The 27,957-nt window shown below is 33.9% G+C and overlaps 5 protein-coding genes across 12 annotated transcripts; 2 read left to right on the top strand and 3 right to left on the bottom strand.

Annotated features, from left to right (window-relative positions):
* The first annotated feature begins 352 nt into the window (after positions 1-352).
* Positions 353-5,771, top strand: LOC111009686 (sugar transporter ERD6-like 16). The gene is made up of 18 exons (XM_022282862.2): positions 353-589; positions 1,423-1,485; positions 1,565-1,654; positions 1,917-1,976; positions 2,083-2,148; positions 2,280-2,345; positions 2,515-2,590; positions 2,702-2,766; positions 2,841-2,933; positions 3,104-3,184; positions 3,274-3,358; positions 3,441-3,487; positions 3,692-3,754; positions 3,878-3,937; positions 4,042-4,095; positions 4,200-4,259; positions 4,761-4,875; positions 5,425-5,771. The coding sequence occupies exons 1-18, from the start codon at positions 428-430 to the stop codon at positions 5,565-5,567; spliced, it is 1,449 nt and encodes a 482-aa protein (XP_022138554.1). The 5' UTR covers positions 353-427; the 3' UTR covers positions 5,568-5,771.
* A 1,664-nt stretch (positions 5,772-7,435) lies between these two features.
* LOC111009689 (Low-density receptor-like protein) lies at positions 7,436-8,364 on the top strand. Its single transcript, XM_022282864.2, has 2 exons — positions 7,436-7,701; positions 7,791-8,364. Exons 1-2 carry the CDS (start codon positions 7,554-7,556, stop codon positions 7,919-7,921), a joined length of 279 nt encoding a protein of 92 aa, XP_022138556.1. The 5' UTR covers positions 7,436-7,553; the 3' UTR covers positions 7,922-8,364.
* A 2,136-nt stretch (positions 8,365-10,500) lies between these two features.
* AHP1 (histidine-containing phosphotransmitter 1) lies at positions 10,501-12,552 on the bottom strand. Its single transcript, XM_022282863.2, has 7 exons — positions 12,240-12,552; positions 12,050-12,116; positions 11,794-11,924; positions 11,605-11,673; positions 11,223-11,294; positions 10,871-10,943; positions 10,501-10,795 (listed from the first exon to the last, which is right to left on the bottom strand). Exons 2-7 carry the CDS (start codon positions 12,107-12,109, stop codon positions 10,736-10,738), a joined length of 465 nt encoding a protein of 154 aa, XP_022138555.1. The 5' UTR covers positions 12,110-12,116; positions 12,240-12,552; the 3' UTR covers positions 10,501-10,735.
* A 3,787-nt stretch (positions 12,553-16,339) lies between these two features.
* On the bottom strand, positions 16,340-19,793 carry LOC111009791 (putative prolyl 4-hydroxylase 4). Its single transcript, XM_022283002.2, has 7 exons — positions 19,554-19,793; positions 19,253-19,310; positions 19,049-19,153; positions 18,446-18,503; positions 18,082-18,257; positions 17,092-17,161; positions 16,340-16,982 (listed from the first exon to the last, which is right to left on the bottom strand). Exons 1-7 carry the CDS (start codon positions 19,691-19,693, stop codon positions 16,687-16,689), a joined length of 903 nt encoding a protein of 300 aa, XP_022138694.1. The 5' UTR covers positions 19,694-19,793; the 3' UTR covers positions 16,340-16,686.
* A 1,360-nt stretch (positions 19,794-21,153) lies between these two features.
* LOC111009542 (Protein kinase superfamily protein) lies at positions 21,154-26,147 on the bottom strand. 8 transcript variants are annotated; one of them, XM_022282646.2, is made up of 11 exons: positions 25,638-26,145; positions 25,459-25,552; positions 25,243-25,371; positions 24,612-24,733; positions 24,014-24,424; positions 23,629-23,880; positions 23,401-23,555; positions 23,032-23,111; positions 22,443-22,578; positions 22,206-22,355; positions 21,154-21,519 (listed from the first exon to the last, which is right to left on the bottom strand). In XM_022282646.2, exons 3-11 carry the CDS (start codon positions 25,332-25,334, stop codon positions 21,337-21,339), a joined length of 1,581 nt encoding a protein of 526 aa, XP_022138338.1. In that variant the 5' UTR covers positions 25,335-25,371; positions 25,459-25,552; positions 25,638-26,145; the 3' UTR covers positions 21,154-21,336. The 8 variants fall into 8 exon arrangements, with proteins under 8 accessions (XP_022138338.1, XP_087982902.1, XP_087982903.1 ...); XM_088126776.1 differs by lacking the exon at positions 25,459-25,552 and having other exon boundaries at positions 25,756-25,902; positions 25,977-26,145; XM_088126777.1 differs by lacking the exon at positions 25,459-25,552 and having other exon boundaries at positions 25,756-25,902; positions 26,022-26,125.
* Between the last annotated feature and the right edge of the window lie 1,810 nt (positions 26,148-27,957).

Genomic DNA, 27,957 nt, shown 5'->3' with positions numbered 1-27,957 from the left:
TATTTTTAATTTTAAAATCAATATTTTGTTTCTTTTTTTAAAGAAAATCTTTGTTATCAACTTATCAGTATCTTGTGAGTAGGCTGTGTCATAGAGGAACAGAAAGATGTGTTTTAAAAAGACACTCAATGATTGTATGTTTGTTTGTTGTACAGTGACAGGGAATTTGATCCTCTTACAACATCAAACCAGCAGCTGTAATAATCTCCACGTCAGTGACAGCTTTGCCCATATGCAAATCCAGATCTGTCATCTGTGGGTGATGGTTCATTTCTACACAACTGTACAAAAATCCTTCAAATATCCACTTGCCATTTCCACAACCTTCTTTATAAGCTACAATAATTTGCTACTCTCTTCACTATCCTCTGCTGACTAGTAACTACTGTCTTTTCTTTCCTCTTCCTCTCAGCTCTTGGAGACTGCCATGGCCATTGAGCAGCTCAAGGATGTTGAAAATGGTGAAAACAATGGCCTTAAGGGCTTGGAAGAGCCTCTTTTCTCTGCTTCACCAAGAGAGCCCTCCATGTGGATGGTCTTGCTCTGCACATTGGTTGCTGTTTGTGGTTCTTTTGAATTCGGATCGTGTGTAAGTTCTGTTTTCACAAACTTTTTCGTACTATTGTTAGTTATCAATATTCATGGAGTTCAATATCAAAACCAAATAGAGTAGTCCAAGTTTATTATAAACCTTTGCAAGGTTCTTTTTCTTTTCAACGTGGGAGCCTAAACATGTTTCCTCAAAATCGTGACTCTTTTGACTTATCGATCTTGGCCATATCCCATTTATTGACCCGATACTCGTTTCAACTTTTTGGACTCTGATACCGTATCAATATTCATGGGATTTCATCTCAAAATCAATTGGCAATGAGAGAAGTAATCCATGTCCGTTATAAACCTTTGTTAGGTTCCTTGTCTTTTCAATATGGAATCCTTAACGGTCCCATTTCGTTTTTAGTTTTTTGTTTTTGAAAGTTATCTTCGCTTGCTTTCCTTACAATAGTTGTATGGTTTTTTTTTTATCTTTCTTAAAAAATAAATTTCAAATTTTTTTTTTCTTTTTTTAAGAAAGCAGACTAGAGAACAAAGGATTACAGAGGTAAAAGTAGTGTTCATAAGAAGAATATTTATCTCATGATTAAGTTGTGGGAATTTTCCTGTAACTCACGACACGATCCTGGGATGTTGACATCATCTGAGGTTACTATGCGTGAGATAAATATTTCTCTATTTATAAATTTAATATTCAAAAATAGAAAACGAAAGGTAAACTTAGTTTACAGTTTTTTTTGTTTTTTCGGGTTTTCGATGATTTGTGAGTGAATCTTCCTTTTTCCTTTTGGAACCAGATAACAAAATATGAAAAAAGGGAAACAAAAATAAGAAGTATTTGTTGAGCTTATGTTATACTTTTGGCAGGTGGGCTACTCTGCACCAACTCAATCTGTGATCAGGGAAGAACTTCATCTCTCTCTGGCTCAGGTCCATTTCTATCTCTTTACAAAATTAGTTTCAGATTTTTCCTCACTTCTAACTTTCTTCAGCCTTAATGACTTGACAGTACTCTATGTTTGGCTCAATATTAACAATTGGAGCAATGGTTGGTGCTGTTACGAGCGGTCCGATTGCAGACTTCATCGGCCGAAAAGGGGTAAGTTAGATAGATTTTAAGTTAAGCTACAAGTTTAGTCTCTAATCTTTCAGAACTGTGTTTAATAGGTCCTCAACATTTTAAAAGTATACTTCAATTTTTTGTTGGAGTCCTATACGACAGTTTTTTAAAATTTAAAAATCTATTAGACATAAAATTAAAAAGATTAGAATCTTGTTAGACACGACATGAAAGTTCAGAGACTAAACTTGTAATTTAACCTATATTTTCAATGTACCAATAAACTTGGTGGTATGTTCAGGCTATGAGAATTTCGGCTACCTTCTGCATTACGGGTTGGCTCGCTGTTTATCTGTCGACGGTACGAGCTATATGCATGTTATGAACACATGATTCTTGAGAAAGAATAAGCAAAATATCATCCTACTGAAATTTCTTGTATGGTTTTGTCTGTGATTCTACCACAGGGAGCTTTATCCCTGGACTTTGGAAGGCTTCTCACTGGTTATGGGATTGGAATTTTCTCCTATGTGGTAATGTTTGGCCACTAAACATTCTAATTCTTCTTTCTCTTTGCATTTTAGCCATGCCTCTAGTGTTTTCTTTCTTTTTTAATGAATTCTTCATGTTGAAATTGTCAAAACTTGTAAATATACAACAACAGGTCCCAGTATTCATAGCGGAAATAGCACCGAAGAATCTACGGGGAGGCCTCACAACACTCAATCAGGTGGAGAAGATAAAAACCTTTTTTCTTCATCACGTTTTAGAAACAAATAAATTGTTAGCAAACAAGCTTAAACGAAACAAAAATGGTTATGTTATCTAACGGATCCTTAATTGTTTTCTTGGCAAATCGAAATATGTCTTATTTCCATCTTCCATTTTGCGGTCTGCAGCTTATGATCGTTACGGGCTCGTCGGTTGCCTTCTTGTTAGGAACTATGGTATCATGGAGAACACTTGCTTTAACTGGTAAGTTCTTTTTCTCTATCATACATTATAGTCAGTTAAGTTAGTTAAGATGATGTTATATAACATCATGTAAATAAAAGTGTAAGATGAAGAATGAAAGTTGGTTTGCAGGAGTTGTTCCATGTATTTTTCTGATTCTCGGTCTGTGGTTCGTTCCGGAGTCTCCGAGATGGCTGGTAACGTAGGCATTCGTTTAACAAAAACGGAAAAGAAAAAAACCGAATACGAACTTAAGGTTACTTGTTTGCAGGCAAAGGTTGGCAATGAGAAAGGATTTCTAGTTGCATTGCAGCGACTTCGTGGGAAAGATGCTGATATCTCAGATGAGGCCGCTGAAATCAAGGTAATTCGCTCAATTTTCATCGTCGAAATTAAACTTCGATGGATATTTGTAGTAGGATAATTGCTTATCGATCAGTATAAAGATAGATTACCGGTCAGCACATACTTAAGTACTAACCGATAAACACTTAAGTATTGTTCTCAATAACGAACTCTTCATTTTACTAACAGGACTACAACAAAAATCTGCAAAGTCTTCCAAAACCCAAACTCCTAGATTTGTTCCAAGGCAAATATATTCGTCCCGTTATTGTAAGTTTCTTCATCTGCATTGTAAAATTTCCTCCATTTCGAGTTCGGTTTTTCTAAACCGAGCTTTGATCGATGACTATTCTTGTTAGATCGGGGTTGGGCTAATGGTGTTCCAACAATTTGGAGGCATCAACGGGATCGGTTTCTATGCTAGTGAAACCTTTGCATTAGCTGGTATAATTTTCAAACATTGCCTTATTCTCCATTCCTCTGGCTTCTCTCTTTCCTCATTAATTCTTCTGGTATAAAATTGCAGGCCCCTCATCAGGCAAAGCTGGAACCATTTCTTATGCTTGTTTTCAGGTACATGAAAAAATAATTTGAAAATATAACAATTTTTTGTATCATTAATATATCTAATATAAAATATATCACTGATATATATATATATATATAATATATATATATTACTTGGTATACAGGATCTTTATATTTATGATCGTTTATGTCAAATATGTTATTATTGCAAAAGCCCTTAAATATTAAGTATGGAAACTTATTTAACAGGTTCCAATAACGGTAATCGGTGCAATGTTGATGGATAAGTCAGGGCGAAAGCCGCTTATAATGGTAAACATATCTTTCATCTTTTTTCTTCCTTCTAAATGAAATCTTATATGAGATGGATAGAATATGAGATGGATAGAAGAGCAAAATTTGATGCCCTTTTGATGGCTAATTATGCATTTGAAGGTGTCAGCCAGTGGCACATTTTTAGGTTGCTTTCTAGCGGGAGCTTCCTTCTTTCTCAAGGTAAGTAAATCACAATGAAACTCGTCATTTTGAGTCTATTTGGTAACGTTTTCATTTTTAGTTTCTTTCTCGAGCTTGTTTGTAAACTCTTTTGCAATATGTAGGACCATGGCTTGTTGCTCGGGTGGGTCCCGATTCTCGCCATTGCTGGAGTTTTGGTAACAAACTTCAAATATCTAATAAAGATTAGTTGTTTTTTTTTTCCTCACATTACCTCCAAATTGAGTTTTCACAACTTACACTTCTTCACTTTCAAATTCAGACATATATAGCATCCTTCTCAATAGGAATGGGAGCTGTTCCATGGGTGATAATGTCTGAGGTAAGCTTTTAACAACCTCCTAACTTCTAATATAGTTGATGTCATCGTAGTTTAATGGAATTGCAAATTCACCTCTTCTTAACGTCCCAACATTAAACCATAGGAGACGTATTTGCAATTGTATCAAATTACAAGGGTACGTTTTGCGAAAAAAGAGTGATCAACTTGGTACCCATTTGAGATGCCTGAGCCCTATCATGACGCTTTGCAACCGTCATTAGATTACAAGAGGCGAGTTTAGTTTGCATTTTGCAACAACGTAGACGCTTAGTTTATTAATTACATTGGCTCATATAATCCATGAGATCATTAAAGCATAAACTAAACATAGGTTTAGCTTTTTACTCATAAATCTAAACGATGAGTCAAACAACTCTTTCTTAAGAGTTTGCATTTATCTCTCGAAAAATACGAGGGTTCATACCTTTGATCGTTACACCAAAGAGATATCAGAGTAATAATGCAATTACTAGAACTTATAAGGACTACTTTTGATGACAGATCTTCCCCATTCATGTGAAAGGAGCTGCTGGGAGCTTAGTAGTTTTGGTGAATTGGTTAGGTGCTTGGGCAGTTTCTTACACCTTCAACTTCCTAATGAGTTGGAGTTCTTCAGGTCATTCATCTTATATTCTTCAACATAAAAAAAAAAATTAAATAATATTTTGATCTCGATATTTTTAGTTTTTGTTCATTTTATTCTTATACTTTTAAAACGTCTAATTAGATAGCTGTACGATTTACTTTTGTTCATTTTGATTCTTATACTTTTAAAACATCTATTTTAGTCAGTGTAGTTTTAAAAAGTGATCATTTTGATCATTATATGCAAAATTTTATGAGTGTGAAAAACTATTTTAATACAAAGTTATGCTCTATTTTAAGAAATTGATTGAATATAGTGTCGAGTAGAGATTGTGATTGAAAAATGAGATAAAAAAGAAAATACAATGACCAAAAGAAGTTGGTTTCAAAAGTATATGAATCAAAATTGAAGTCACAAAAATACACAAATTAAAATAGACAAAAATTAAAGTAAAGAGACCAAGATAAAAAATTTGAAAGCAACGAAATTAACCTTTAAACAAATAATAATAATAATAATAATAAAATAATAATGGTGGTGGATATTAATTTATGTTTTTTTTTTCCTTTTTGATTGCAGGGACATTTTTTGTTTATTCTGGTTTCTCTTTGTTAACTATTGTGTTCGTGGCCAAGTTGGTCCCAGAAACCAAAGGGAAAACATTGGAGGAAATCCAAGCCTGCATCAATCCAGAAATAAGAGGACTTGAATCTTTGAATTGAAAATCAAGTTTTATTTAGAACTTTGGGGTTTTTTTTAAATATTTTTTCTTCTTCTATTGTCAAATTTAGGGAGGGTTAATTTTTGGTTGGTTAATATTTGGTAGAATCAAAGGTCTCAATTTTACTGAGATATCGATAAAATATGTAGATGTCAGTGGATATTCTTAAAAAATTTATAAAAAAGAAAAAGATAATTATAACAAATGTTATTTTTTTCACGGGAGTTATAACAAATGTTTAAATTAACCAAGAACATTTTACTAAAATTTATTAGTATATATGTTATTTTGATGATTATTTTGCAATTGTATTGAAATTTCAATTTACTTTTCAGGTTAGTGTTGAACTTATAGATATATGAAGATGGGAATGTCCACAAATATCATACGCAAAATAAAATCATTAAGTTTAATTTTCAAATTTCAACGACATCTGTATTTTTTAAAGGTATAAGATCCTACAAGAAGGCATGTAAAATAACACATTTTAGATATAGGATTTATAAGGTGGGAAGAAGGTGAGAATTTTAAAAATATATAAAAGAAAAAAACTTTCCTCTAGCTTCCGGTCACCCAAATTGGAGAATGAGACAGAGATCAAGAGAGAAAATTTCTATCCAGTTAAACGGAGAGTACATCTCTAACTTCACTTCATCTTGGTGTCGTTTCTATGTCTCTTAATATGAGTTATAAATTTGTAGATCATACCAATTATATAAACCTAGAATTTGAGCTTATAAATCTCACTTTTTACATTACCTAACTTTTACAAAATATAAACTCATACAAACCGATGGATAATATGGTAACTCAAATTTGTATGAAACCCTACTTTCTTAGCCTTTCCTTCTGTCTTTCACTATTTACCATCTTAAATCAACCCAAAACTATTGTTAACAAAAGGAAAAAAAAAAGGTTAAAAACCAAAGTTCATTCTGAAACTATATTCTTTCTTAAATAATCCAAAAAAAAAGTATATTGTTATAAATACATAGACAAATTTAATCTTTGAACTATACACATAATTTTTTTTTTTGTTAAAAAACATATTTGATCATTTTACTTTCGTGAAAGTAACAAGTTAGTCTCTGAAATTTAATTTGTAGCGATTTAGTTCATGAACTTTCAAATTGGTAACAATTTTATTCCTAAACTTTAATATATAACAATTTAGTACTTGTAGTTTCCAATTTATAACGATTTAGTCTCTATCATAAATCTTTTTGTTAAATTTTTTATACATGTCAATAAATTAACGAGGGACTAAATGTGTCGTTTATACTTTATGAATAGTAAATTGTTAAATGAAAAAAAAAATTTGACGACGTGGGTCTAAAACGAGGAGTTGACCCTGGCGAACCGAAGTTCAGCTTTGATGAGATTTTTTATGATAGGGACTAAATTGTTACAAAATTTAAAATATAGAAAAAAATTGTTACATACTAAGGTCCAGAGACTAAACTATTATTATTTTGAAAATACAGTGGTTAAATTTTACAGAGACCAAATGTATTTTTTAATTATTTTTTTGGTTTGGAGTTTACTTGATGCTTAAATTTAAAATAATTAATTAAAAGTTAAGGGATATTTTAAAAATTAGTTATAGTTCAAGGGTAAAAACTCTAATTTTGTCCTATAAGTTATACTATATATCCAAAGTCAAATCCCGTTTAATCTTTTTTTATAAAAAAAAATATATATATATATATCCCGTTTAATAAAATTTTCTTAAATTTTAATAATAAAACAATATTTACTTAATTTTAAACGAAACAACAACTGGCATAAGACAAAAAAATAAAATGAAATAAATAAATCAACAAATAGAAATAGAAACTGATATAAATAAATAAATAAATACGAAGGGGAAAACGTTGATCTTCGTTTTCTTGCCCGATCCAAGCATTTCAACTGCACCGCGGGAATCTCTGAACTCTGATAGATCACAGTCTCTCTCTCTCTCTACAAGACATAGCCACCGGAATCAATGGCGTCGTCGACTGGTAGGATTACGTTTCGCGTTCTCATGGTGGTGCTCCTCCTCCTTGTCATTTTCTATGTCGGTCGTCCTCTGTACTGGAAAATTTCCGCAACTGTCCATGATATTCGCCAGAACAAACAGACCGTCAAAGAAGGTGCGTTATTTGAATGTTAAATTTATGTGTTTAGGTTCGTCTGAGCTTTGCGTGGAGTTTGAATTCTTCGTTTTGGACCTGTATTTCAGGTCTCTCTCAGATCGTTCTGGAAGCTCAGAAATCGGTGGGATGGTACCACGACGAGTCGGACTCGGGCGTCCATGATGAAAAGAAGGTCGGATCGGTTGCTACTCGGAGGCTGCTTCATCAGGTTTTGTGAAAAATCTCAGTTATTTGAATTGTGATTAGTCCGGGGGAATTGAATGGTTTCACATTTGTTAGTAAAGTTTGATCAGCGGATCTGGATTTTTGCCCGTAATAACGTGTTATGATGTCTGAATTAGCACCTATTGAATCAATTTAGTTAAAAGAAGGTAAAGAAATCGTAATGGATCATCGTTCGGCCTTCGGTGTTTGCCATTATGCATCGTCAGTCACTCGGATATTGTGGATAGTGATATTTGTACATGAGACGCGGTAAACTACTTCTTCCGTCTGACATAAAATTAGATATTGCTAGTTTTTAATCTTTGCCTTCCCTCTGGAAAAAAAAAAATCCAAATATGTATCTTAAATGAACGAAACTGGCTGATATCGTGGACGAGAATTTATAGTTGACTGAATATTTGGTAATGGTGGAAATATATCCATAAGAACTAAACATGTCGGTGGTTTTTTTGTGATGGTTTTTGTTACTGACTTGCAAATTGGGCATTCTAGTGCTGAAGAAGTGATTTCAATCAAATTCAACTAATTGAAGTATAATGGAGAAGGCTTCAACAATCGAATTGTAAGAAATGATGGATATATTTGAGCCTGTCTAGATAGAACTAAGACTTGGCGGAGCTAATAATTAGCCATATAATTTAGGTCGTACTCCTATACCAGCTTGCAATCATGTTTCATTGTGCTTTTTTATTCATAGGCTCAAATACTGCAAACATGACAAATCTCACTTGGTATCAAACTTCTGTCCATGTGCAAATAACTTGTCCCTGTTGTTTGACTTGTGGCAGTCCTGAATATCAAAATAAGTTGTTACCTTTGTCTTTGTGCCAGGTATTTGAACCTATAACTTAATTACATACCTCATCTCATCCTTGTAAACTTGCAAGAGATGGGAAAGAAAATTCTGGTGAAGGTTTGGGCATATTGGTATGATAATCATGTCTACAATACAAGCTCGACAGTCTGAAGTAATGTAGCGTATTGTAGGAAGATTCGGATCGAAATTAATTGTACTTATCCCCACTCTTTCACCCAATCAAGGTATAAGGAAACCTCTGATCTGACACTTGACGCATCATAAGACCCTTAGTTAACCAACCCTGTAGATATGATAAATGGTGACTAGTTGATTTCAGAATTAAGATTTTGGATGAGTGAGCAAGCTATAATATCTGGGTTTTTGGGGGAAAAAGATACATTTTGACCATCCTTTGCACTCTGGAATCTGGTTGGTTGTGGCGAACAGGTTAAAATCTTTAGCATAGTGTTATTCCCCTCTTAGATAACTGAAGCCCAAGAATCTCCATCCCAGCTGAGAAATATGGACTGGCACTAGATATGATTGACTTCTGAATTCCAACTTGATTTTCAATATAAAAATATCATAACGCAAAATAATGGAAGCTCAAACTTATCAATCCCAACTTCATAAAAATTTGAAATCAGATAAGACTTAAACTAGTAGCAGTTTCTGAAGTTCATCCTTCTATACCAATACACAAAATAAGCTTAAATGTGGTAGCATACATTATGAACTGTCAAACTAGATTGCTCCTCATGTTATGAAAACCTGGAACATTGCTTAGTTGGTCAATATTGCATGGAAAAACAGAATCAAAATAAATTATAGAATTTAGCAGTCTTGATTGATGTCATAATCTGCTACTGCAAACATCACCTTGAATAAAATATTTTCCATCCTTGGGAAAGAGGCCTTTTCGTTACCCTAATATAAATCTTCCTTGCCTTGTTTCACTTTGTGTGAGAAATTTGGTTCGCGTCAAAATCATAAATTCATAATCATATGTGCAACATAGAGATCAAATTGTGGAGACTTGAGAGGCAGAACCTTTACTCTTTTATCTGAGGAAAGTTATTGCCAACTTCTGATGTTTATATGTTACAGAATTTACCATTTTGTTTCATTTTATTCAAGTTTTTTATGATTTCTATCATTATGCTATAGGATGAGCCAGGTGGGGAAAAAAAGTATGGAAGAAATACTTCTTTGAAATGCTCCCTATGAGATATTTAACATCGTGGTACATGAGTACCATGTGGTGTTGGTTTCTATCCAAATTCATTAACAATTTTTAAATTTACACATAAATCAAAGTATTTCTGACACTGAGCTGCCATATGACAATTCTTTACAAATATCCACCTTGAAATGCTCAAACATCCTAGAATTTAGGTTACAGTCTTCAAGAGGAAAGATCTTTCTTCCAGATAAATGATCAAAATCTGTCTTCATAGAGGGGCAGGGAATATGCATCTTTTCTTTCTTTTCAGGTACATGTTATTTTTTTCCCAGTGGCATTGACCTTGCTTAGGTCAGTCTCTTATCTAGTATTAGTGTTCACTACTGGAGTAATGTAGCTGACAATTATATATATATTCATACTTTTGGTATAACTTACCCTTAAAACCAGCCGTAGAAATCCTCTCCTGATAATCTATTCCATGTGGAAAGGCCACATTCGAACATGATTGATAGACCTTATACTTCTACATTGAACTTGAAAAAGAAGGATCCTCCAGTATCTATAAACCCACATGCCAAGCTAAGTCTTGTTCACAATGTAAATGTAGAACTGCATCAGAATTTTTAAATACAACCTTTTTTTTTATCATTTGACAATCACGTAGGAAAGTGGCATGGTTTAGAAAACACTTCCTCACACATTAAACTTTCATACAGATCTCTTCAAACAAAAGAACGATACTCTAGAAAATGGAAAAACAACACTCCCATGAACTGTAATTGTAGAAGTTTCCTCTCGCCTTTAGGGAATATTGACAGACTTTAGAATACCAATTCTGTTGTACGGATCGACCCACCAGCAGCCACTATTTGTTGCTCCATCTGCAATTGACATATAAATTCGTTGAGATTAAGGAGAATGATCCACTAGTTTTCGTAACAATCATATGTACTGACCCTGAATAGATTCTCAAGCTTGTTTTTCACAAGACAGGTCTCTTGCTTTAATTGTTGCAGACATCTCAGGCACCTGCACCCAGAATTTTCCTTATTTTTATAAAGCTAATTTCATTCAATTCCGGACATATGTTAAAGGATCTCTACAGGAAAAAACTTTGGATTTTGTTCATGATATGAAGTTGAGCTTTTAAATGTTAGAAAACCAAAGTGATAAAAGTTCTAGTTCCAAAACCAAACTTCTAAAAATTTAGGGACCAAAATGAAAAGTAGATCAAATTCAAGGACAAAGCCGTATTTAAACCTAAGCATCATAACAGCCCAGCATAGCCTTCAAAAAGTAAGAACTCACCCCTCAATGTTCTGTTCCTCACAGAAGCTGCGGATAGCAATACAGACATTTTTAATTCTCTGTGCACCTACACTGTCAACCACAAAAAACCACAAAACTTCTCATTCTGTCGAGTTTTCAGATCTAAAATTGAGAGTTCCTTGTGAGAATCTTATTCAATTCTATGTTAGAGTTCGAAAATGGCTGTGAGAGATAGCCCAACACAAGCTGCCAAATGAAGACTTTCCTCACCCTGTGCTTTAAATTAGGCAAAATAATGGCTGTTTGGGAGCTATTATGAACAACAGCCCTTTACTTTCTAGACCAAACATGCTGAAGTAACTGTTGTTAACTTCTACAATCAAATCCATTGAACTATTTTTGAAAAGATGTCCATCCCTACCTGGAACTGCTTCCTTTAAGCTGATGAACATGGCCATCAACCTTCTGAAAGTCCACATCAGCCTCATCTCTGTAAAAAAAAAAGGCAAGGGAAAGAAAGACCCTTGTGTTTTAGGCAAAAGTTCCAGGAAAACCAGATCAAAAGAAAGAGAAACCCATAGATACAAAATTAAGCCTTGAGAAGTCTCACAAAGCTCTGGTTAGATCATTGATAAGCCTCTCAGAATCTTCAAAGAAAAGAGACACAACTTCAACTATGAAATCTGGGTTTCCCTCATCTTGCAGTTTCTGCAGCTCTATAAACTGACTGTCCAAGAAACCCTGGTCTCCCCACCAACAAAAGAGAAAAACAACAGAAATCAAACACTAGAATCAAGAAACCGAAACTAATAGAACAAACAAACCCAACCCCATCTATGATTTGATGATCTAGCTTTTGTTCTAACCTCCATGAATAGCGATTTTGTGTACTCGACCCATTGCCTCTGCATCAATCCCACCTCCATGCTTGCACTACACGCAAGAAGAAAACTCTGTTATTAGTTACCACTGCTACCCAAAGAAAGCACCTACCTTAAATTGCAGATCTTGAGCTGCAATAATTGCTACAGACAAAGGTTTGGAGTGCCAGAAAACCTTCAAAAAGTATTGCTAAGATGACTCCTCAATGATCCTTGTATAGTATAGCTCCAAATGCAAAACTTTTCCCTTATTTTTAGGTATTATTGGTTGCACTTAAACTAGCAGACCAACACAACTTTTCATCTTCTCTGGATTTGTGCACTGATTTTTTGTGTCCCCAACCTCCACAATTTGCTCTCTCTCTCTCTCTCTCTCTCTCTCTCTCTCTCTCTCTCTCTCTCTCTCTCTCTCTCTCTCTCTTGGGCTTTGTGTCATTTACTCATTTATGAACCTCAACTCTGAAAGGACTCCTTTACCATTTGATCTCCTTTTTGGTCTTTTCTTTACCTGCATTGTGCATTGGTTTTCTCTGTAACACTTTGTAATATTCCTTTTTGCTACTCTTTTTTTTCCCAAGAAGCTATTGGTTGCCATTAGTCGTTGAAGTTAAGCTTGATGATATTAAAAAGAAAAAGAAAGACTTTCATGGTTCTCTTTCATTGCATTTGGAATTTTGGATAGAGGGTGTCACAATGCAACTTTTAGCAAAGCGAAGTTGATCGTGCGCCACATCTATTGGTCGCTAAACTAGTAACCATATTCACACTCTTTTATTTTGTTCCTTCAACTTTTTAACAATTTATATTTCAATCTCGAACTTTTTAAAACTCAATTTTAGTCCTCCATATGTAGTCTGCACCTAAATAAAAGTGATATTATTCGTTTTGAATAATTTAGAATAAATATCGAAGGACTGAAATCGAGATTTTAGAAGTTAAATATCCAAGATGAAAAGTAGATAAAAACTTAAAAAGTACTGAAATTCTAGAAGTTCAAAGACCAAAACCATAATGTAATGAATAACTTCATCTATTAAAAAACATAGTCTTGTCAATTCAGATTCTATGTGTCATGTTATGTTCTATATATTTATATATATATATATTTCTCGGTGAAATTGATATTATAAGCTGAAGTTAGTGTGAAGCTAGAAGGAATCTGGATGGAGCAAATCGAACAGCTGTGTTTGATTTGTTTTAGTTGGGATTGATTAAGCAAAGAAGGGACAGAAAGTTGGACCAAAGTTATGCCATTTAAAACCCCTTCTTTTTTGTTTTGTGAGGTGAAAAAAAAAAAGGGAAAAAAATGTCTCTTGGTATTTTGGTGGGCTGCCATTTGTTTCTTTAGGAGAGGGAATCCTTATCCTTCTTTGGAGCGATGATGAGAATGAAATGACTCCTCAGTCCTCTTCCTTTTTTTTATATGTAAAAAAAGAAGGAAAAAAAAACGTAATGATGGGTTGGAAGTGGAACCATATTCTCATCGTTAATAGTAAAAAGGAATGTATTCTATTGGCTTCGAAAGGGATAAAATTAGAGTGGATCTTTGAATTTTTACCCAACTGAAAAAATTACCTCTCCTTTTACCAGCTTTTGATGGATAAGTCTCACTCACTAACACTTTCGTTATGGGATAAACAAATGCATATTTATTGTTCATGTGATCGGTCGAGTTTCAAAAATCTGTGTTTAAAATTACCTAAAAAGCTATGTCTTTTAGGTGTGTTTATGTTGAATAGTTCTTAGAACTCTTATGTCGGTGTGTTTTATGAAATTGTATCATTCGTTTGATCGCTCAAGTAAATTTCAATTTTTAATTCATCCACCCTTTTAAGAAAATTGACTCAAATAAGAATGCTTTTCAATTTTTAATTCATCCACCTTTTTAAGAAAATTGACTAAAATTAGAATGCTGATGATATGAACTTATGAAGCTTTGCAAAATTTTACATATGACCCCAAAATATTTAGACTTAAAAGAACGATCATGTTTTAAGTGTTTGATTTTAACACAAGGGTGATGTTATAATTTTAAAAAATATTATTTCATATGAGTTACATGTTTCCGAAAAATATATATATATATATAACTTGTGATTCAAAAATTCAAACAATTTACTTTATTTTTTCTTTTGATTTAACAATATGGAGTGTGAATTAAATCATTAATTTTTAAGATGGTAATAGATAACTTATCTATCTGGTTTATTACTTGAAGGTAAGTGGCCCACCTAGGGAGGACAATTGTAGGATACTCGTTTAATACCAAAAAGAAAAATAATATAGTAGCTGATAAGAGTTTACATGGCATTTCAATGTCATATCATATCATCATCCTGTCACTAAATCTCAAGGCATTAATGAACACGTTCTCTTTAGAAACTTTTGAAACATTGGATACAAAATAAAAATTAATATATATTTCAAAAATCAAATGCGTCATTTTAAATTATAAAAAAAATAATATACCACTCATGACCATGGCCTACTATGGACATGAATTTCAATCAATCACAACCTACGCTAACGTTTTTAGAAATAATCGAAGGTTCAACACATTTTCTGAAAATTTTTTTGCAATACACAAAAAAAAAAGTAATAAATAATAAATAATCGCACTTTCTAGACTGGAAAATTTTATTTTTATTTTAAAAAGTTGAAAACAAGTTTTTTGACACCATTATCAATCGATGCCTATATTCCTCACTTAAAAAAGAAAAGCGAAAATATTAGAAGAAAAAGGTAATGGTGGTACCATCTCTTATCCCATCCTTCAGCCCCAAGAAATTTTATTTGTTTATTTTTCTTTTTCTATTTCTTTTTTCTTTTTCTGTTTCTGTTTTTTGAGTTTAAAGAAAATTTTATATATTTCATATTCTTTTAATATCAGAAAATTTCCCCTCAATCCCCACCTAAGACAATAACAAGACAACTTTAGATATCGAAATACTTGTCATATACATCATGATCAATATTTAAGTACTTACCGATCAACACTCATCTTTGTGCTGATCATTAATAAAAATTGACAGCTTTTTTAGTCTTTTAGAAAATAGAAATATATATATATTCATTTCATTTCTCTTATTTGTTAGAAATTTAATGACGATAAGTAAAATATGAATACTAACCAATAAACACCTAAATATTTTTCATATATAAAGACGGAGGCTCTCAAACTTCTAGAAGAAGAGGGAGAAGGAAAAAACAGAAGCAGTTCATACTTGAGATTGATGGAAGGAGGAATCTCCATTACCATGGCCACTTTTGAGGTGCTTGTTGAGTGAGCATCTTGGCAGTGGCAATTGCTTTATTGATATGTCCAAACATTTGAATATTCCCACTTTTTGAGGACTTGTATTGTACCTGTGTGGGAAATGAGAAATGCTCTCTTTTACCCATATCACTAATTACCTCAGAACTCAGCTGGAATCTTTCATTCTAATATAATTTCTCAATACTTCAACTTCATGTTTATTTCTAATAATAAATGTTGAGAATTGTTCAAAACCTGAGTGATTTTGGCCTCTTTCCTTCGTGTCTTTCAGATGATTGAAATCCTGCTGGTTCCTTGAATTTGCTGAATTCATCACATCACAACTACTTACAAAGAGCCCAACATGCTGCCAAAAGATGAGGGCAATCATTATCAAGGCAACCAGTACCTATCAAGTGAGGATTTTTTATGGCATAATATAGTAGTTTTCAAACATATATAATAGAAATCAAACTAATAAAAAAAAAGCATGGAAGATTTCTAGATTTGAGAGAACGAGAGGACTTCGTTACTTACGTGTAAACGAACTTGTTTATTGACCGCTTGTGAGCTTGTCTTCCCAAGAGATGAACTTGTTTATTGCCCCGCTTGTGAGCTTGTCTTCCCAAGAGATGAACTCGATGATGGATTTGATGTATAAAAGTATGAAGAAAAATGTAAAGATTGTGATTTCGTCTCTTCGTATCATGAACTCGTTTCTCCCAAAGACGAGTTCAGAATTTGAAAAGTCAATCTCACCGCATTCTCACATCATTCCCACATCAGAAAAACTATTGTATATTCCTATAATATCTATAAACTATAGTTTTTAAAACTACAATATTCTTGTAAGAAAATACAATCAAAATAAGAAATAAAGATGATAAAAGTAATAATAACTCAATCCATTCATCCTTCCTTCAGAGGGCACAAGTTAGCCACAATCAATGGAGAATGACTGATGAATAATATTTACGTGGTCATCCAAATTTAAAAAATTGACAATTAAGAGATATGAATACAGAAAACAGAGAAAATAGAATAAATAACTGTAGGTAACTATAAATATTATTATTCTACAACTCTATGACTCTACAACTGCCATGCCCAACAACAAAAAGGTAAAGAATTTCATGCGTGACAAAACTTTATCAAGCAATAATTCCTAAATATTTCTTTTGAGAAGAAACAAGGCTTTCATTAGGGCAAGGGGACAGGAAGGAAATTAGCACTCAAAAGGAAAGAAAATGCCAAATAAAGCCGACCATTTTAAAGATAATACAATTACTATGAACTATCCACGAAAAACAAGAAATTACCGCCTGAAGCTACCGAAATCTTGCGTGGAAGGAGCAGATTGTAGAGATCAACAGATCCTGCAACTCCTCCTACAGTAGCCAGGAAGTTCCGGAGATCCAACCATGTACTCTGGGTTTTTGGTGCATTCCCCTAAGGCAGCCCATCTCTCACAATTTTCATTCTGGTCAGTACAGTTCCCAATGTCTGTCAAGTTCTTGCTGAATGAGTCTACGTGAATCCACTTTGTTGCTGACCATTTTTCTCCTTCAATGACAGGGCAACCTCCATGCAGACTGTTGGTGTCTGGGATAGCATTTGGATCAAGACTAAAGAAAAGAAGGGCATCACCTTTCCTTGGTTTCACTACACCATTCCGATGGGAATAAAGTCAGATAAAAGTATATAAACTTCATTCGAGTTCTACAGTTTGAATAGTTCTGAATAAGCACTCATAGTTTGCTTAACAACTCACCAGCAATTCCTTTCTTTGCACACTCTGAGAGATCCTCATCTGTTTCCAAAGCCTGTCGGTGGCGAGATTTCTGCTCACAGATTTATATAACGAGGTTAAGCAGATCTGTTGTCGTATATGGTTATTTCTTAACCAAATTCATTTAAGATGTAACCTTAATACTGATTACAGAATTTTGTTCAGAGTTGGTTGTTTCCCCCGAGGAAAACTTTCAAAAATCCCAGATGTTTCATTGTCTGATTCTATCCACCAATAATTAGGTCCAAATATTGGGGAATTGGTAGATTTTAATTCTTAGAAATAATAAAAATAACATATTTTCCCAACTGAAGTTTTCTTCAACAAAAGGGGCCATGCGGCAGCAACTGCTAAATGCCTCTAAGACAAATACTATTGCATCCACAATGAATGGGGATTGGTCGGTAGACATTTTGATTGAGGAAGATAATCGGGAAAAGGTCCAGAAAAAGAGTTTCAAATGGGGTAACAGAATCCGATACCAACTTGAACAATGATAAGGCTGTTCTCTGTAAGAGGTCCTAAAAATAAGGTAAAGTATTCAGGATCATCTAACATTGAGCTTCCTAAAAACTTTCTAATTAGAGAGCGCCAAATGTATACAAACTACGAACACAAAAAGGTGGGATCAATTTTTCCAAACATTTATATTATATTAGTTTTCGATGCATCGGAGTTAACTTTACACCCGAAGTCCTCAAAAAGATGCATTTCATCAGAATAAATTCTAAGGTTTATTATGTAGAGAGATTTTTCCAAACATTTGCGTTACTTAAATAGTTCAATGCATCGTAGTTAATCTTACACCCCAGAGTCCTTAAAAGGATGTTTTTCAGCAAAAGACTGAGTAGTGAGTACTAAGGTTTATTATTTAGAGAGTACTGAGATCTGAAAAGAGGTAATCTTACAATAGCAAACGAGAAAAATAAGCAGTTGTAGTAAAGTATGCTGTTAATCAACACTTGAACAAACCTCTGCCAAGGGGAAAACCGTTTCGCCGCCTTTGGTCACGTCAGAGAGATACATGAGGACAGTAGCTAAACGATGTCCTCCCCGAGCAAGATTCACCTTGTCAACAAAGTAATCATAATGTGACTCGTATCTCTGCCCATGTTCATATCTCAATACTTGAATGTCCTCCCCATTTTCTGAAAATCAAGAAATACACAATTCATTTGGCAGTAATTCTTGGCATCAATAATATATCCTCTCCTTGGCTTCTCGCAGAAATAAAGACACCATGAATGTTACTTGTGGTGAATGAGCTGTAGCAATTCAAATATATATGATGTATCTATGGCGAAAAATGTGATTTGACTGTGAACGAATTGTATACCTTTTGGAAGAAAAGTCCACGCAGCAATCTTGTCCTCTATGCCAGCAACAATGGGATCCTAAATATCAAATTAAAATATAAAACTACAATACAATCACAAACATTGGGGTCAAAAGATGGGGTGAAAAAAAGGGGTCTCATCTGATATTTGGTAGATCAATTTTAAGACACAAGTGGGAAGAGCACAAAGTACACTGGTCTAGACAATATATTGGATTTATTATACTCTAATAGCTCAAGTTTTTTAATCTAGTGGTGATTTAACTAGATACAGGAAGGAGGTTTTAAGTTATTATTCCTAAAAAATTGTTTACTCTCTAATTTTGTATTAACAGTGCAGGTAGTGGTCCTAATTGTTAAGAATCTCACATTGAAAAGAGAGTAGATTACATAGGTTTATAATAGACATGGACTACATAGACGTTGTGAATCAATCTTGATCAGGAGCATTCCTGTCGTAATGTGATTCTTTTATGTAAAGGCAGATCATTAAAACTACATATGTTTATAATAGATATGGGCTACATGGACGTTGAAATCTAAAGAGAAATTAGAGAAAAGTATCCAGAATGGAAGGAGATATGCGTTGAGATCAAACCTAACCTCACGATTCGAAATGAACATTCCTGAGCTCGTTCGAACTGTACTTAGCACGCTCTCTCCAGACTTATCATCAGCAACCTCAGATCTCTTTAGCTCGGATCTTGCCTATCGCAGATGAAAAACAAGCCTTCAACCAGATATTCATAATGACGACATGACTTCCAAATCAAACTGAATGATAAATATCACTAAAGCTACACTTACTAGAGAAACCAGGTGATCACATTCCAGGTCCGTGAGAAAGCCTTCATATACAAAAGCTCTGCAACACCAGTAAAATTTTGAAAATCGTAAATAAAGAGAAGACAACTTAATTACTGTTATTGCACTTGATCAAGGCCATTGCAACAGCAAACAGTCACTGAACTCAACCTAGACGACCAAAAATTAGAAGCTAAAAGAATTAAGAGTTCAATATTTTCTCTTCCGCAATTTTCTCAGCAACCAAACACAATAGAACGAAATAAAGAAGATACGTGCGTTTGGAAACGATAGCGCTAAAAACCTCGGTTTCCTTGAAATCTGCTTCACTTTACTAGGATCTACGGTGGAGCTCGCCGAACCAGCATACGAACAAGTGGATTCCCGAACAAGCGATGAGATCGAAATCAAGAACATAAACAACAGAGAGCGAAATCTGAACATAGTGTTCGCTCGGATCGAAGTATAGAGAGAGAGAGAAAGTTATCGGAGAATATGATGAACTCTGCAAGTTCAGAATATCGGAGGGGGAGGCTTCATCTCAGACGAGTCAACGTCGAACTGCCAATTTAACACGTGTGAGGTTGCCACGTCAGAACGAGAAACACGTGCTTAAAGTTAAAACTAGCCGAGCTGTGGTGCGCATTAAATAAAACGCGCGCTAAATTAAATGGGTGTTCATCATTGATCGGGCGAAAAATGATATTTATCCAATTAAAAGCATATTAAAAATTTTGAGAAAATTACAAAACTACCCTTACTTATAATCACATTCTTGAAGTTTCAATTGGATTAATTAACGCTCTAAATTTATCAAATTGCTGCAATTAAACTCTTAAATATTATAAGATTACCAATCATCTCTAAACTATAAATGTTGTTATAACCAAATTTAAATTTTCTACATCAATTTTTTGTTTTCTTAATTAAGATATCGGCTCAGTATTGGTTTATAAATCAAAACTTTTAATGGTTAAAATTTTTGTGCATTTACGGTATTTAAGAGTGATGGATCATATTCAAAATTTGAGAGTGTAATTGTAATAGTTTGGATTTTAAAAATTTAAATGATATTTTACCTTTGACCATAAATTATTTCTAAAAATTGCTACCCCATAATAATTAGGGATATGGGAGATTGAATCACTGGCTTCCAGGAAAAAAATATATCTCAATTATATTTAGTCAATATAAATTTTTCATCAAATTTGTAGAGTGCTAATATTTCAATAACACTCTCTCTGAATTATAATTATATTCTTCAGTGTTTTTTCCTACCCACTATTTTTTTTTCCTTAGCTTATGATTTGCAAGTGAGCATTCATTACGAGTCTATAGCAGTTCAGCAATAAACTTCGAAATTAATGTCCCTTCCAAACTTAAAGCATTCTAATGGAAAAATTGAAGATGATAACCTTTGGATCTATTTATACATCTAGATATTATTCGTTCTAGGGCTAAGTCTGCATATTCGTTTTTTTTTTAAACTCTACTTAAAATACCTCATACTTATAATAAATATTTTCGATGTCTCTAATTTTTTTATCGATAAAGGAAGATCTTTGATAAACTTTATTGTAAAAATTGTCAAATTGATTTTACCTATCGATTATGTAACAATTTGAAATGTTGACGGAATTTCTGGATCTACGCTTATTCGCAACTCTCCAAAGTATTTTCTCGCTTATAATGTAGAAAAATTTTTGGTAGTTTTCATCGTAAACATTTTCAAATAGACTTTTCTCTTGGTATACTTTTACAAAACAAAATCGTCATATCTTACTTGCACACAATTTCACCTGTACGAAGGGTTGATCTATTTGAGAATCTCCAGATCTATGCTTACTTTCAATCGTGGCATACTACACCCTTCCTCATACATTCTCATCCAAACCAAAACATGGTGGTAGAAAAGACGAAGAAAACTTCAATTCACAAAATTGAAACATGAGGATCATACGATCGAGTAAAATACAGCATAAATATCATATACAAATAATCTCATACGAAGTTTTCTCTTTTCTTTTTCTTTCTTTCTTTTCCTTTTTTTTTTGGGAGCAAAGTATCTGTGTCAGGTGATAAGAAATCTAAACATTAATATTACAGGTTCCTAAGACAACCTCCAAATGTCGATCCATGTCACTTAAATACTTGGTAGAATTATACTCTTCTGCATCCAACAGCTCCTCAGAGTATGTCCTCTGAAGTTTGGACTTCTGTCGTTTTACAAGCTCCTTACCAACTTCATCTCCTTTCAGAATCTGGACCACCTGCCATATATTTAAGTAGAAAAATGCTCTCCTTTGATCAGTTAAAAAGCAACAAAATCAACTTTATCAACGTTGAAAGAAAGACATGATGAGCATAATTTCAAAGTTTAGAAATGAGATGAACGTGAGAGCTTTTAGATTGATTGATAGGGATGACACTGGAGCAAGGTAGGATCGAGATACAATATACATATTTTACTCTATTCAAATCAAATAGGTCTCTAAATTTTAACTGTCGTATATAATAGGTCCTTAAGTTTTAAAAAGTGTCTAATAGGTAAAGGATCTATTAGATATAAAATTGAAAGTTTAGAAATCTTTTAGTACAAAATTGCAAGTTAAAGGATTTATTGGACATTTTTTTAATTTAGAAACCTCTATTAGACATTTTTTAAAGTTCAAAGATCTATTAGATATGATCTTGAAAGTTCTAACACCGAGCTTATAATTGAACCTTTTTTTTTTTTTGTCTTCATACCCACCTCATGAATGAGGGTCGGAGATCAGGCCAAGGGTGGGGCAGTAATCTCTTTTTTGACTTCGACAAGATAGAGATATGAATGAGCGAACCAATACACAGCAATTACAGGTACCAAAAGTTTTCCAACAATAGGAGGATCCATTTGTATTTACATCAGACAGCTATCAAAGAAGGATGGATATTTTCCTCAAGATAGAGTGCATACCTCACTCATTTCTGGCCGTTGAATTGAATACTGATGTATGCACATCGAAGCAATCGATATCATACGTTTCATTTGTTCGGTGTCATGTGCGTCACAAAGAGATGAATCAACAAGCTCCTTGAGATCATGCTTAGAAAGCAGAGGTTTAGCCTGCAGATGGTTTTAAAACAGAATAGTTTTCATAAACAAAATTGTTCCAAAGATCAGCAAAAACTAAGGTTGCAGTAGTGGACGTACCCACATCACAAGGCTTTGTTGTGAGGTATCCAGTGCTCGTCGTCCGGTAATAAGTTCCAATATCAGTACTCCATAGGCATAGACATCAGTTTTTTCATCAACTATGCCGTGCATAAAGAACTCGGGAGGAAGGTATCTATAATAATCAGAAGAGACAGAAGAGGAGGGTCAGGCTAATAATATGTTTGGTTTCTGAACTTTCGGAATAGATCTCTAAATTTTCAAGATTGTATCTACATACTAAAGTTTATAATAGGTACTAGGACTTTCGATTTTGTGGCTAATAGGTCCACGTGTTAACTCTAATAGTTTAACAATTATGCCATGAAAGGATTTAACTTGTTTGAATCAACACACCACATAATCTTTAAATAATATAGTCAGCGTGCCATAAAAGCACTAAATTGGCAAAATTAATGATAAGGACCTATTAGACGCAAAATTGAAAGTAAAGAGACTTTAAAGCATAGAAAGGAACCAGATAGATATGATCTTAAAATAATAGGGACGTATCAAAAACTGTTTAAAGTTAGGACCACGCTTGAAATTTAACAACAAAAATTCTTAACAATAAGTTTTGATGACAAACCCGAATGTGCCTTCAAACTTTGACACAGTATGGTGAGTCCATTGATCTGGCAGCCACTTTGCAAGCCCAAAGTCGGATATCTGGGTTCATTTTCAAGATTCACCAAACTAAAACTTGAAACATATAATGGATGTCCTTTACTGTATTAGCAGTATGAAAGTTTATGTTGGTTACTGTAAAGAGTTCCAGTGTATGTAATTAATTTCCATGCACAAACTTCTCAAGCCAATCGAAATGTATGAATGCAAAACAAAGGGAAGTCATTTATGTTTGTATGTTGAGTTCAACTCTCGCACATATCTCCTGCTACAATGTATTGTTGGGACTAATGAGGCAACACTTGGATAACTGCCAAAGCATAAAGCATACCTGAGGCTCAAAATCATCTCTAAGCAATATATTAGAGGCCTTAATATCTCTGTGGATTATTCTTCTTTGACAGCCTTCATGAAGATACAAGAGGCCTTCAGCAATTCCTAGAGCAATATTGTACCTCATTGTCCAATCAAGTCTCTCCTTTGACTCTAGATTATAGAGGCCAAATTAGCGATAGATTTAACAGTTGGAAAAGCAAAAGCTTGATCATAAATAACAAACCATAAAGTATGGATGCCAGGCTCCCATGGGGTGATAAATGAAGTATAAGGTGCATTCCCCCTTCAACTCCATACCCAATTACATTCGCGATATTAGGATGATCGACATGGACAATGATTCCGAGCTCAGACAAGAAGTCTGCAGTCATCTCTTCTTGGCTACCTCTTGTAAGCCGCTTGATCGCCACAAGTTGCCCATCTTCCAACTGCCCCTTGTAAACTTCAGAATAACCACCCTCGCCAATCAAGTTTTCTTTGGGAAAAAAAGAACGATGGTGTTCATCAGCATACAAACTAGATATTTGTTTCCACTAATACCATAAAAAGTAAGGGTATATTAATCGAATTTCACATCAACAAGGCTAATTCGAGGCTTAGAAATATACCTTTGCTGAAGTTATTGCTTGCAGCTTTCAGCTCTGAAAGTGTGAAATTCTTCCAAGAAGATCTGAAGTAGCAAAACTCGGTCTCTATGGCAGAGCTCACCACTGGTGAGAGCACCGGAAGCATATCCTCTCTGATTCTTTTGCTCTTTCTTCTGGTGAGTTTTGGAACAGCCTTAAGAGGAGGAAATGCGGGCTGAAATCGCATTTGAGGAATTTGAGGACCTTTCTTCAGTAAACGAAAGAAACCTCTCCAGTGACTCGCATTTCTGGAGTCAGGATGACCATCCCAGTCGGAGGTGCTGGTCAGTGAAGTTGTAGTTTCAGAATCTAAGCTTCTAGAGCAGTCCTCGAGCACCCCTCTTGGAGATGACTCAGCTTTGCCTCCATTTTCCAAATCTAATAATATCAACTCTATGAGCAGAGCCAGAAATTTTTCAGTGACTTGTTATATATAATATATATAATCTATTCATTGTAAAAATTATTAAATTTTTAGTATTTTATATACATATTTTGAACTTATTCTTTTTTTCTTGGCTCCGCTCCTAAGTACATCATCAATGATAAAATACTTTCAGGAGCTTAGAGATTTTCATACCATGAGTAGCGAAAGAGTCAGAGAATCCACGCGTTCTTCTGCTCCCTAAATTGGGAGTCCCCGCAACTTGATCTGTCTCATCATTTGAGTGATTTTTCCTAGCAGTATCGCCCGATTCGTTGCTGCTCAACAAATTTCCAATGTCAACAATGAATTGACAGCATAATAATGATAAAAGCTCGACGAAACATCCAAAATAACCCAATATGCAACCTTTGGGAGAGTCTAACTAGTGATTATCAATATATCAAACCTAAAAAATTTGAACTTATAGATTTAATATTTTATTCATATTCTCAATAAATTTGAAAGAAATGGCTTCATAGGGAATTACAGAAAGAATAAACCAGTCAAGGGAGGAGGAACAATAATTTTTTTATTTTTTTTAACCTTCAAATGAATACTGAAACGTGCAAAACTAAGCCGAAATCAAGCCAGTTTCGTTTTCAGGACCAAACCGATTGTTGATGGTGTGTTTTGATTCATCAATTTTTCTATACGTCCAAATTAAACGGACGAATCAAAAATACCTCGAGACCTCATCCTACCAAGAAAAGGTACTGCTGGGAAACGAAAAACCAAAAGAAAATATGTAAACAAAATGATGTGTTCTAAGTAGAGATGCAACAACCTTCGGGACGTGTGAAGCTCAATCGGATCGCATCCAGCCACATTCTCAGAGTCTCGATGATCCAATTTGTCTATGATCGAAACTTCCAACATCTTGGATCGCTGTAACGTTCGCTCGCTGGTCTTACTACTGCGGAAAGCAACAAGAACTGGTCGAGCTCAAGCACACTTAATCGTTTCAATTCTTACTTCTAAACATTTTTAATTATTACCCTACCATGTTGAAATCTGCAGATAACAATCACATCGTCCCCAATAAAAGATAAAACAAAAACCTAACAATAGCCATTACGAAACCCAAATTCCGCACCCTACAAGCAGCAAATCTACATAATCAAAAGGCCTCATACATTTTAAACATCGCAAAATCTGAAAAGGAAGCAAAGGAAGAATCACCTTGTAGAAGAAGCCGAAGATTCTCGATCATTTTCCATGAAGCTTATGAGAAGCACTAGCCAGAGAAGGATTCGGAAAGCAACCCAAGGAAATGGAGGAGGAAGAAACAGAGACTCACAGAGAGAGAGAGAGGGAGAGGTGAGTAGCGGTTGGCATGAATTCTCTTCGCCATTTCAACATTCTTTCTATTCTTGATTGATCTCCGAATTTCGATGCTCCAAAATCGGATTTAAATTTGCATCTTCCCTCAAGGCTCTACGTCATTCTGTAATTGAAAAACAGCAATCAATCAGACGAAGGAGAAAAAAAAGGAAAAACTATATGCAAACATGGCGTAACTGAGAATCGAAATTATGTTTAAGCCTTCAATTGAAAGCAAAGCACGTTAAGGAGTTGCAATTTTCCCGGGAAAATTAAAATCGGTTCTTGTCTTTTGGCTTCTCGACGCGTGCGATTTCAAATTCTTGTTATCTTCCTTCCAATCTCAACCTTCCAACTCCTTTTGTATGCCATAAATTAAAATCCGTGAGTGTTTAATTTTACGGGAAAATTGCCTTAATTGTTACGTGGGATATCATGAACTTTTAATTCACTCTTTAAATTCTTTTATTTACCTTGGTCCTCTTAATCAATGAAGATGATTTTTCAATTTATACGAATAATGTACTTTTTTTATGATATTATCATTGATAAATCTTCTTTTTTAAGTTAAAAGATTTTTGTCAAGTTAAACATTGAGATTTTCTTTTTTCTTAATATATCAGGTATACTTTACCGATATAATTGATATACTTCATAAATATATGAGTCACACTAAATATATGGACGATATATTTTATATTAAGCATATTATTCATAAATCTTCATCGAGTAAAGATTTTGATTTAAATAATATGGTAGGTTTCTTATTAATATATAGAAGGTATCAGAGATATATTTTATTTTAAATATATCATTAATATAATTGATATTAATGATATACTTGATAGCAGGTATATTACTTTATATACCAAATATAAAGTATATTCGTTGATGACATAATTCACCTCGCTAATATTATACTAAAAATGATTGAAAATCGGCTAGTTTTTATTAATTAATTCACGTAATAATTCAAATTACAGGTCTTGACATTTCTTCATCATTTTGGTTCACACACACTTTAAATCCTATAATCAATAAAATCATCCACGTTCTATTGTAATCAATAATTTCATTCTCTCTCTTTGGAACAAAATCTCTCTCATTTTTTTAAAGTCTGTTTGTGCAACAAAATGTGGTCTCGACCGGCCAAATTGAGATGAACTGAATGAACGAGTAAACGAATCGGAGTGAGTTGGAAGATCTTACATTGAAATGACTTACACAAAGAGATAAACGCTCTGACGATTAAGTCAGTAAGGAGGTCGACCTTAGTATTAAGACCGAGATAGAATCAGATACCCGACTGTGAAGCGGGGCCCTTATTTATGGATTTGGATGTCCGGTAGCATATTCAACAAGCGGTTGAGCATATGAGATTACTGATATTCCTATTGGAGATGATCGTGTTTGTCGTGCAGAGTTGGAGCTCCAATACACGCTTATTTAGTTAAGTTAGCTTGGTCGTTCTTGGGATGGATCGAGTCTATGAGATCGTTCCTTCGATTGGTTGTCCCGCTCTCCCGCTTCAGTCGTCTCGAACCATCAGGTTGAGGTCCATTCAATATCCTCCCGGTGGCAATGCTATCTTACACCTCCAACAAAGCTTTTAATTACTGAGGTTTATAAAATCTCTATTATCATATTTTATGCATTAGAATATTTTTTTAAGTACAACATATGGAGATAGGGATCCAAACTCACGACTTTTTGGTCAGACAAGTGTCTTCACCATTGAACTACATTCAAATTGGTTGCATTAAAATTGCATTGAATCATACTTACTAATAATTTACATATATATAACTATTATATGATACTGAAGGATGAAACTCCAAATCATTCAAACTAAGTACACTCTATAGTTGTGTAAATTATAATATAATTTTAGATTTTTTTTTTTTGAAGTTACCGTTTATTTTACTCAAGTCTCTGAATTTTAAATATTATGTTTTGTAATCACAAACTTTGCATTTATAATAATTTTAGTTATTAGTATTGAGTTTTTTAAATCATTTTGAAAGAGTCTAAGTGTTTGGTTTTAAAATGAATGAAAATTTCATTTAAAATGATAATCTAATGTTCGATTTTTGGATTGAATAGCCTTTCGCATAGGTCCACTTTGAAAAACCTTATAATTTTTTAAGGTAAGTTCAAGAATTTAAAAATTAAAATTCAG

This window comes from Momordica charantia (assembly GCF_013281855.1).
Source record: "Momordica charantia cultivar OHB3-1 chromosome 7 unlocalized genomic scaffold, Mcharantia_2.0 BLBB01000007.1, whole genome shotgun sequence".
In the NCBI taxonomy this organism is placed as follows: Eukaryota; Viridiplantae; Streptophyta; class Magnoliopsida; order Cucurbitales; family Cucurbitaceae; genus Momordica; species Momordica charantia.
Note: the sequence above shows the minus strand (reverse complement) of the source record. Positions and strands in the feature narration are given on the sequence as shown.

Bases quoted from the DNA above. Each gene is read 5' to 3' on its own strand.
- LOC111009686 (XM_022282862.2), top strand. From the start codon at position 428: ATGGCCATTGAGCAGCTCAAGGATGTTGAAAATGGTGAAAACAATGGC. The intron at 3,755-3,877 runs GTAAACATATCT...ATGCATTTGAAG, and splicing joins GGCGAAAGCCGCTTATAATG to GTGTCAGCCAGTGGCACATT. The intron at 3,938-4,041 runs GTAAGTAAATCA...TGCAATATGTAG, and splicing joins GAGCTTCCTTCTTTCTCAAG to GACCATGGCTTGTTGCTCGG.
- LOC111009689 (XM_022282864.2), top strand. From the start codon at position 7,554: ATGGCGTCGTCGACTGGTAGGATTACGTTTCGCGTTCTCATGGTGGTG. The intron at 7,702-7,790 runs GTGCGTTATTTG...CCTGTATTTCAG, and splicing joins CAAACAGACCGTCAAAGAAG to GTCTCTCTCAGATCGTTCTG.
- AHP1 (XM_022282863.2), bottom strand. From the start codon at position 12,109: ATGGAGGTGGGATTGATGCAGAGGCAATGGGTCGAGTACACAAAATCG. The intron at 11,674-11,793 runs GTGAGACTTCTC...TTTTTTTTACAG, and splicing joins AATGATCTAACCAGAGCTTT to AGATGAGGCTGATGTGGACT. The intron at 10,944-11,222 runs GTGAGTTCTTAC...TTCTGGGTGCAG, and splicing joins GAGGAACAGAACATTGAGGG to GTGCCTGAGATGTCTGCAAC.
- LOC111009791 (XM_022283002.2), bottom strand. From the start codon at position 19,693: ATGTTCAGATTTCGCTCTCTGTTGTTTATGTTCTTGATTTCGATCTCA. The intron at 18,258-18,445 runs GTATACAATTCG...CTTGATTTTCAG, and splicing joins GTGGACTTTTCTTCCAAAAG to AAAATGGGGAGGACATTCAA. The intron at 17,162-18,081 runs GTTTGTTCAAGT...ATCTGTGAGCAG, and splicing joins CGGTTTTCCCCTTGGCAGAG to AAATCTCGCCACCGACAGGC.
- LOC111009542 (XM_088126775.1), bottom strand. From the start codon at position 25,817: ATGTTGAAATGGCGAAGAGAATTCATGCCAACCGCTACTCACCTCTCC. The intron at 23,112-23,400 runs GTATGCTTTATG...AAATGAACCCAG, and splicing joins GAGATGATTTTGAGCCTCAG to ATATCCGACTTTGGGCTTGC. The intron at 22,579-23,031 runs GTTTGTCATCAA...TGATTATTATAG, and splicing joins AAGTTTGAAGGCACATTCGG to ATACCTTCCTCCCGAGTTCT.